General features: G+C 31.9%; 2 protein-coding genes and 1 non-coding gene across 3 annotated transcripts; 2 read left to right on the forward strand and 1 right to left on the reverse strand.

Annotated features, from left to right (window-relative positions):
- Nucleotides 1–1,739: 1,739 nt before the first annotated feature.
- LOC129892092 (cytochrome b561 and DOMON domain-containing protein At2g04850) lies at nt 1,740–3,287 on the forward strand. Its single transcript, XM_055967637.1, has one exon. The coding sequence runs from the start codon at nt 1,898–1,900 to the stop codon at nt 3,101–3,103; it is 1,206 nt and encodes a 401-aa protein (XP_055823612.1). The 5' UTR covers nt 1,740–1,897; the 3' UTR covers nt 3,104–3,287.
- Nucleotides 3,288–3,865: 578 nt separating this feature from the next.
- On the reverse strand, nt 3,866–3,946 carry TRNAL-CAG (transfer RNA leucine (anticodon CAG)). Its single transcript has one exon. It is a non-coding gene; the product is annotated as a tRNA-Leu (tRNA).
- Nucleotides 3,947–7,523: 3,577 nt separating this feature from the next.
- On the forward strand, nt 7,524–9,710 carry LOC129892415 (uncharacterized). Its single transcript, XM_055967981.1, has one exon. It carries the CDS (start codon nt 8,270–8,272, stop codon nt 9,512–9,514), a length of 1,245 nt encoding a protein of 414 aa, XP_055823956.1. The 5' UTR covers nt 7,524–8,269; the 3' UTR covers nt 9,515–9,710.
- Nucleotides 9,711–10,411: the final 701 nt, after the last annotated feature.

Raw genomic sequence — 10,411 nt, forward strand, 5'->3', positions numbered from 1 at the left:
GGAGTGAAGCACTCCAATGAAATTATGAAAAAGTTTCTAGAGCACTTATAAATACTAGACATGCGCATTTTTTCTATGAACACAAAATTGCGACAAACAACATAGTGTGTGAAGGTATAATGTGATAGTTTTCACTAAACTCACAAAAGAAGTCTTGATTCATAGAAGTTCCAAATTTCACCAATTATCCCAATAAGTTTAATTTTACTATATTTGGATCTGATCCATTTCAATAGACAACAGATTCGATGCCTTATGTGCATTTGTGAAACCAAGCAAAAACACTTTTTTCGCTTTTTATCTTATTAATATTCCTTTTGAGATATGTGAGGGATTATTAAATCGAAAATATGAGAATGATATCTCATAGGGGAAAAGTGTTTATAGATTAAGAAAATGTATAAGATTCATCCTTTGAATATTAGTTTGAAGAAAATATCCAAATTCATCCTCCAGAAAATTAATGTGTTATAATTCATTATACCATAAATATGAGTCTTTATTTCTTATTGTTATTAATAATCATTACTAGAGTTATGACAATAACTCATCATTATAACATATGACTCTTCTTACCTATATAAACACATCATTTTCTTTTAGATGGTGTGGTAAAGAATAGAAAATATATTCTACCTTTCTTTCTAATCTTTGTTGGGTTCTCCTCTTGATTATTCTTTATTGATTATGCTCCTAATTTATACCATAAGATCTTGTTGAGGTTTTGGGGGATTCACCTTCACCGATTATTATTTTTTTAAGAATAGTGTCTTTTAACACACCTCAAGCTACAAAAAAAAATGTATTTTCCGTAAATTTTTTAACAAAATATATATAGAGAGCAAAATAGCCAAAAATAAAGTCATAAACTTGTTAGTCATCTATTATCCTCCAATTTTTAGTTTACATACTTACATTGTGGTTGGTTGGTATGGCACCAAAACTCACCAATATGAGTACTATTTGCTTTCTTGATTCAAATAAAAGACATACTAGAATAGCAGCTACCAACCAACGTGATGGAGTGCTAACTGCTAAGTACTCCTTCATCCTTAATCAAGAGGTCTCGGGTTTGAGTTTCTTTGGGTACGGAGTTGCCTTTATTAGAGAACACTTTATCCCCAATGTGGGACTTCCCAGCGCGAATCCAAATTTAATCAGGCTTCAATGTGGGTACCGGACACCGGATGGGAAATAAAAAAAAATAACAGCTACCTTATTATTATCATCATAACATATCATGGACTATGTGGGCCAGTTTTCCCTTCACTTTAAAGCTAAGCTATTTCCTATGTGCAATTTGTCACTATTCTATCCAAAAAAAAAAAGTGAGAGTCATCAAGATGGTTATTTTTATTTTTAACATAAAGCTTCTTGTTTTATCCTTAATAACTTGTTTTATAATCATAAAAATGTCATAGCACGAGTAAAATCACAAGTTCTAAAGAATCATTTGTATGTAGCAAATTAAAGATGCTTCTTTCTTAAAACTTTGTGTCTAGTAAAATTAGTGGCAGAGGCACCTTTATTCAAAGAGTATCAATTGAATTCTCTTAATTATTTCGTACGTTCACTCTTTTTATATTTTGATTTTTCATAGTGAAAATTCTAACTTTATCACTGAGTAAAACACCGCCACAAAACATGAAACCAAGTAAGTGAAAGGTATATAGTGCCCCTATAATAATTAACTAAACCTATATTCAAGTTATCTTGCTTCAAAGCTAAGCTCAAATTAAGAAAAGCTTAACTCCCTCATGATTCATTCAAGACTAGTGTCCAACAAGCATGATAAACAAACTCCAATTATACCTTTTCATCAAAATGAACCAAAAAGACCCCTCCTTTAATTCCTTTCATCCACCATAATTTTCTTCACACTCCCAATTCCACCATCATGTTTCCCATCTTTCTCATTTTCCTCTCTTTTTTCCCCTTCACAATAGTCATTTCCTCTCATTGCACAACCTCAACATCCACTAAAACATTTGACAAATGTATGCCACTCCCTTCACAAGATGCCTCAATTGCTTGGACATTCCATCCACATAATGTCACACTTGATATTGTGTTTTTTGGTTCATTTATTTCACCTTCTGGTTGGGTTGGTTTTGGAATTAACCCAAATTCCCCTGAAATGACTGGAACTCGCGCGTTAATCGCCTTTCCTGATCCAAATTCTGGACAACTTGTTCTTTTACCTTACATAATTGATCCATCAGTCAAACTCCAAAAAGATCCACTTTTATCAAAACCTTTAGACATTCATTTGCTAGCCTCTTCATCTACTTTATATGGTGGCAAAATGGCTACTATACACAATGGTGCTACAATTCAAATTTATGCCACCTTAAAACTTGTATCTAACAAGACCAAAAATGTACATTTTGTTTGGAACCGTGGGATTTATGTCCAAGGTTATTCACCTACAATCCATGCTACAAACATAAATGACCTTTCTTCAGTAGCCACAATTGATGTGCTTTCAGGATCACAAACAATATGTCACAACAATTTCTTGACACTGAAAAATGTACATGGTGTTATAAATGCAATTTCATGGGGTGTTATTCTCCCTTTAGGCGCGGTCACGGCTCGTTACCTAAGGCATATTGAGTCACTAGGGCCAACATGGTTTTATGTACATGCAGGGGTGCAATTATCAGGAATTTCACTTGGTACTGTTGGATTCGCGATAGGGATTCGATTAGGGCAACTTTCACCAGGGAGAGTATATGGACTACATCGAAAACTTGGGATCGCGACGTTTATTTTGGGCATGTTACAAACATTGGCCTTGTTTTTTAGGCCTAAGACGACAAATAAGTTTAGGAAATATTGGAAATCTTATCACCATTTTGTTGGATATGCTTGTGTGGTATTAGGAGTTGTGAATGTGTTTCAAGGATTTGAAGTTATGGGAGAAGGAAGGTCTTATGTCAAATTGGCATATTGTTTGTGTTTGTCCACATTGATTGGTGGTTCTTTGGCATTAGAAGTGAATTCTTGGGTTGTTTTTTGTAGAAAAGCAAAGGAAGAAAAGATGAGAAGAGAGGGATTAATTGGGAGTTCTGGGAAATTTAGTGGATCAAGTCATGGTTGATTAATTCAATTATGGAAGAAGAAAAAAATTATTGTATCACATTTATGTCATTGTTGTAATTTTGATAGTTCAAAATATTTGAACTAAGATTTTGCAAGTTTATAGTGTAATTTTTTAATTGTTTGTCCCCTTATAAACAAATCATTTCTATAAATTGATATTGCAAGCCAATTAAATCTATGTAGTTATGAATCTTTTTTGTGATTAACATTATGAAAGAAGTTGTTGATATATATTGCTTCTATTAAGAATTTTCCCTTTTTGGATGATGAGAGGGCCAGGGAAACCTAACTATGAATTGCTACCAATGTTGAGATCTAGGATATATATAGTACGTTGTCGGAGTTAGACTTACTCGAAATAAGTCTCCAATCAATCGTAAGGGATGAGAAATTTGATTTGTCTTTTTCATTTAGTGTTTATTGTCACATATTGGTGAGAATCATATTTTGAAACTTTGGTATATAATGTACCAGCTCTGACAGTGACTATTAGCTAGTCAATCTCAGATCTTCTCCTCACTTTATAATTTCATTTTTTTTCTTTTTATTTCAGAAGGCTAAACAAACTAAACCTCCATGGGCCCATTGGACTGGCCCAAGCCTAAAAAGACACACTAAGAGAAAGGCTTATCAAACTAAATCTCCATGGGCCCATTGGTCTAGCCCAAGCCTAAAAAGACACACTAAGAGAAAGACTAATCAAACAAAATCTCCATGGGCCCATTGGGCTGGTCACACTAAGAGAAAAATAAAAACAAATTGTCAAGAATGGGATTCGAACCCATGCCCTTTCGGACCAGTACCTGAAACTGGCGCCTTAGACCAACTCGGCCATCTTGACATATATAATTGTTTTCAATTTTATTTATTATGTTTCCACATCTAAATGTATTCAAATATTTTTTTTTTTTTTTTTTTTACAAAATATACCGGGATAATCTTTGAATGACGTGAGCATCGTCACAACTCCATCATCGAAATGAATCCGTTCGGTAATTCTTTCTTAAATTTCAAACTTATGAGTGATGAATTTTATAAGAAGACTTCAAGTATTAGAACTTAAGTTTTATATGTATATATCACATGAGAGGAATGATCTATTTTTATTAAGTTCATTTTAATATTAAAAGCATATCTATGAGTGGATACAAGGTTTAATTAATGGTTGATTTGTATATGTACTTCAAAATTGAGTATTGAAGGTGTACATCTTAAAATATGTAATCCAAATCTGGTGTATAGTTGTAGGATCAAATTAAACTAGATTTTTACACTAGCAAATATCACAACAAAAATAACTTTAAAATCTTTATTATAATGAGGCTTGTGGTGCTAGTGGTTAAAGCTTAAATTTACTACCGTACGAATGCAAGTTCGAGCCTTGTTGTGGGGTGTATTTTCTTAAAACTTTTTTTATCATGCAAGACATCGCTGCGAATTTATTGTAAAAAGAATTGTGAATAAGTAGATTAAAACCCTAGACTTTTTGTAAGTAAAATCTTAACTAAACCAACAAAACAAGTCTAAATTTTGTATGCAAATTTGCTAATAAATATTAAGTATTATCTTGCTCTATGTTAAAAATTTTGTCATAGGTTACTGTTCAAAGCAGCGTGCACCCAGAGATTCAAAATCCTGAATCTACCTCCGCTAATATTTGTGTATGATTTCGCTGTATAATGATAATATAATAATATGATACTATGCTTCAAAAAATAATTGAATTTGCAATTAATTGCTATCACATGATATCACTATATATGTTGAGTAAATTGTTTCGTCGTTTAATTGCGTTCACATATTATTGTTGAAAAACAAGTCATTACATAACCACACATAACACAGTAATTTCAAAATGATGCTAACTGCAGTTCACATTCTTGGGGACCAAATCAATAATTTCACACATATAAACTTAGATTAATGGAAGATATAAAAAAGGTGATTATAAATATGGTCACCCAATTTTTATCAAAATTATTAAATTATTTATTGTATAAAAAAGTTTATAACTTTAAGTATAATGGAAAATCACTAAAATATTTTTTGAACAAAAATTATTAAGCTTTGGATAAGTGTCACGAAAGGTTACTACACACCTTTTTTTTAACCAGAAAATCATCCACTTTGATTAAGTGAACCAGAAACTTTTGAGTGTTTTATCCTTAAAGTGACATTTTTTATATCAAATAATCGAATCTTAAAACGAATATTGAATAGTAATATGTGTAGAAGGGGGGGAGGAGCTCATAGGTATATCTATAGGTGTTAAATTGGTGAGCTAAACTGAATTTGAGTGAGCAAAAATGAACTCAATTAATAAATGAGTTGATTATTGACTCGCTTATAAATTACTTGTTTTAAAATAGATTATAATATAGTTCGTAACTTGACCCTTCTAATTATTACTAATGGATTATTTGGTATGATGTATAAAAATAATGTTGAATAGGATGTATTAATAATGTTGATATTAGTTAGCTTGAGATTATTTCTTATGTACTATTTGGTTTGATGTATGAAAAATTCAAAGTGATCAAATAATGTAGTATTAGTAATACACAAAATCAATACATGCATTATTTTTTTCGAATGCATACTACCAAACGATCCTAAGTTTTAATTATTTTATTTGTTCTCATATAACTTTTAGTACCTAATGATTTTTTTTTTATTATGATTATATATAAATATCAAATAAAAAATATATTTTTAAAAAATATTTTGATAAAATTATTTCTCATAAATTAATATGAATTAGATATCGACTCAAATTTAAACAAAGTGAATAAATTATAATTTTATGGACTAGTTTTATCATATCTAAAACCTCTAACAGATAATCACAACAGAGAAGTAATTTGGAAATTTAAGTTGTTATTTTCAAACACTTTGAAAGTAGTAGTCGAATTGTCAAAAGTCAAGTCAAACTAAGGTACAAAGATTTCAATAATTGAATGTGTCCATTAATATTTCCACAAAAAAACAAAAAAAGAGGTTCATTATTAAAATCTACTCACATTCTAATAATCACAACATTATTGTGTATGCAGTACTATAAAAATGGCAGAGGTACTGAAGCATTACTAATATATAGAAGAGGCAGCCAAGGGCGTTTATGGTATTTTAAACTTTTTAAGCTTCAAAAAGATTGTATCTAACTTCTTTATAAGTGTACTTTTTTTAGATTGGACATAAAAACCATGACATTCTTTTACCTGTTTTTTTCCTGCTGACATTGAGGCCGTTTGCATTGGTTTATAAGCTGTTTTTAGCTTTTTTTGAGTGTTTGGTTGGCCAATTTAAAGTCATTTTATGCTTAAAATTAGCTCCAATAAATAGTTGGATTTATTTTGATGAACTTATTTTAAACAGTTTATAAGTTGAAAACAGCTTATAAATCAAAAAAAAAAATTGGTCTGCACCTATTATTTTTTTTAACTTATAAACAGTTTTTAACTTATAAGCTGCTTAAAAATAAGTCAATCCAAATGGGCTAGCCTTATCCATGTGGGCCATCTTCTTTGCCTTTAATGCTTGTGGGCCCTACCATTACTTTTATATACCATGTCTTTGTTTTCCCACAGTCCACAGCTTCTTGTATTTTATTTTAAATTTTTATTCACACACCTTGAAATATTATTTACTACTTCATTAATTAATACTTAATCTTACTTCATTAATTAATACTTAATCTATAAAACCTGGAAACAAATTCAAACATTACACTTTCTTTCGTTTTAATTTGTTTGATCTATTTTTTCGCACGAAATTTTTAAAAAAGTAAGACTATTTTTAAATTTTTTCATCTTAAATTAAAAATATGCCAAATATATCAAAATATTTTTTAATATTATAATTTTAAATATGTTATATAAAAAGTTGAAATTAAAAATTTTAATTAAAAAATAAAATTATTCTTTTTATAAACGAACTAAAAAAGAAAGTAGATCAAACAAAATAAATTGGAGAGAGTAATTTTAAAAATGAAATATGTGCGTGGGTCTGTGATATTATTACAAAGAGTGGAATTAATTGATGTTTTCACTTTCATATATATTGTTAAAAAACTTTTGTCTTGTCTTTGTATATTAATTTTTGCATATTTGTGAAGTTTTAAAGATTTGATTGTTTTAATATAGGAGTATGATGATTTGTAAAATTTAGTACTTTTTCTATTTGAATTTATTTGTCTTATTTTTTTTTAATTTATTATATATTTAAAAATTACATTAAAAAAGCTATAAAATTAAAATGATTAATAGCTTAAAATATTTATAAATTAGGAGAAAAAAAGTAATATAGATTGAGCTCGTGATGGCCCAAGCGCCTAAATCTAGTAGTGTAATAATTGATCAATCCTATGATTTTCCTTTCAAGAGAACTGAATTCTCTACAATTTCAGTTCAGAGTTTTTATTAGCCATTACTACTCCCCACCTAAATTATTAGACACAAAGATTGACTTTTGATGCAGAAAAAGGCTTAAAAAACAAGAAAAATAAACTCTTTTTTGGAGTATACTAAACCAGAAAGATAATAATACCTAACAGTACCCCTTTTCATATTTCTACTAGTCTTTCTTTTCTCTCTCTTCACATTTTCTGCAATCTTCGAGATATTTGTGTATTATTGGTTCCCTTTTTCTTTTTCTTGAATTTTTGCTTTGAGTTCTTGAATATGGTGTCCATTATAAAAAGGGTAATGGTTGCTTTTATTGGACTTTGTGCTGCTTGATTGAGTCTTGATATGTTGTCCCTGGCTTAATTGGTTGTTTAGTATACAATTTTTACATTCTGGGCTTCTTGGGTTTGCTATCTTTAGTTTTTTGTGGGGGGGGGGGCTCTAGAGAAAGTTTTGAGAAAGCCACCCAATATTTAATTCTTGATTTGGTCTGCTAGTTGTGCTACAATTATTGTTAAAAATTCAGTCTTTTTTTGACTTAAGCAGTGAATCTGAAGTTGGAACCTGTGACAAAGTTCAGCTCTGGCTCTTTAGTAGGTAAGTCCTAACCAATTCTGTGAATTCCCATAAAAATTCTTAAGGTTTGTGCTGCTGTTATTTGGATTTCTTAAAGTACTCTTTTTTCCATTTGGGGTTTTTAGGAAATAGTTAGTTTTTGTACCTTTGAGTAGCCAACTTTGATTTTGTGAGTTTTTTTAATAATGGACTGTCATCAAGTAGTCACTATGGCAGAATCAGAATCCCTTGTTGTTAATGACAAGACAAAATCTGGTTCTATGAATTGTCAAGGGAAGGGTGGTGTGATTAGAAATGTAGAGGGGTTTATTGGGGTTCTTGATGTTCATGTGCACCAAGCAAGGGACATACATAACATATGCATATATCATAAACAAGATGTGTATGCCAAGGTTTCCTTAACTAGTAATCCTGAAGAAGCTGTTTCAACCGATACTATTAATGGTGGGGGTCAGAATCCAGTTTTCGATCAGAGTCTTCGACTCAATGTCAAGACTATTGAGACATTAGTGAGGTGTGAGATATGGATGATGAGTAGGGTCAAGAATTATTTGCAGGACCAGTTGTTGGGATTAACTTTAGTACCTCTTTGTGATGTTCTTGCTGAGAATGGAAAGCTAGAACAAGAATTCACCTTGTCCTCGAGTGATCTCTTCCATTCTCCGTCAGGTTTTGTGCAATTGACACTAGCATATACTGGTGCAACCCCGGAAGTCTTGGAAATTCCCACACCAGGCCATTCTTTGGCTGCAGCAAATGGTAGTGGAATAGCTGAGAGTATTCCTTGTGAACTGGTTAAGATTGAATTCCCAGATCCCCAAATTGTGAACGAAAATGAACGAATGGTTACCGAGTATTATGCAATTCCTTGCACTGAATTGGATGGTCAAAGCTCTGAGCATACAGACTCCAAGGAAAATGGGGAGCACATATCTTCTGAAAACGTTGAGATTACATCAGAAAGTGTGGCTGTTGAAGGTCAGGATGCCACTGAAATCAAGAAGTTAGAGACTCTAACCCTGAGTTCTTCAACCAAAAGTTCTCCATCAAACTCAATCCCCAAACAGACATCATGCGCTACGAAGGAGGAATCTGCACTGCCTCTGAATGATACTAAAGACAGTGCTAAAGTGGTTGATAGCACCTCGCCTGCTGTGGCTGTTAGCACGTTTACGGTGCCAGTTGTCAACGTGAGCATTGTACCAGAGAAACAGGTTGTGCAGCAAGACATAGTTGATATGTATAAGAAAAGTATGCAGCAATTCACGGAAGCTCTAGAAAAGATGAAACTTCCTCTGGACATTGAAAATGGATCACCCATCCAAAATGGAAATGACAAAACAGAGAGCTCCAGTTCAAGTGAGAGACCACAGGCGCGCCCAAACGGCCAAAGCCCAAGAGTATTTTATGGTAGCAGTGCCTTCTACTGAACTGTAGAAAAGGTTCACAAAAGAAATAGGTTGTACTTTTTATCTGCCTGAATTTACTTGCTTGTAGTTGAGCATAGACTGGAATGTTTCCAGTTTAATTAGGATAATCAAGAAGCTGTTTCCTATGAACTTTTCATGTTGCTGTATTAGAAATGTTGTTACCTAATGTGATTTAAGTTTTCTTGGTTCCTGTCAATTCCCAATCCACTGTCTTTACATCTTTCATTTTCTAGCACTGAGTTCAAGAAGTTATGAAACCTTTCTCTCATTCCTAACACTTGAGTTGTAGACTTGGTGATAGCTTATTTCATGATCTGATTATAAAGGTCTGTCCGGTTCACAAAGCATCTTATGTTAGCAGGGTTGGGGAAAAGGCCGCACCCTAAGGGTGTGATTCTCTAAGTTGGCTCCTTCTTCAGCTAGAACCGCGGAAAGGTGTCCTACATTAGATAAAAAGATGTAGATAACTCAGCAAAGCAAGGGTGTTGGACTCTTCTGTTGAAAATTCCAATTCAATTCAATTAAGACACAAATAACATGGCATATCTTATCACAGAATATGTTAGCATGATTGTTACCAGTCTCTTAAACAATTGAATAGCAAGTGATTTAGTACTTTGCTTGACTATATTCTACTTATAAATTTGATATCTAAGGCAAAATTTGTGTTATGACCTTTCAAGTGCTATTAGTTTGATAGTATTGTAGCTTCTCAATGTGGGGTCTTTCCACTATCCAACTTTATATGACCTACCTGAACTTTTCACAAGTATAATGTTAGAATGAGCTAATAATAGTCGACATAAATGATAAAAAATTATGTTTCAAAGGTGTGAAAAAGGAATGAAAATATCACATGAAATTCAAGAACTGTTAAAGTTTTGGGGTTAGTATGAC

This window comes from Solanum dulcamara, chromosome 6 (assembly GCF_947179165.1).
Source record: "Solanum dulcamara chromosome 6, daSolDulc1.2, whole genome shotgun sequence".
NCBI classification, from domain to species: domain Eukaryota; kingdom Viridiplantae; phylum Streptophyta; class Magnoliopsida; order Solanales; family Solanaceae; genus Solanum; species Solanum dulcamara.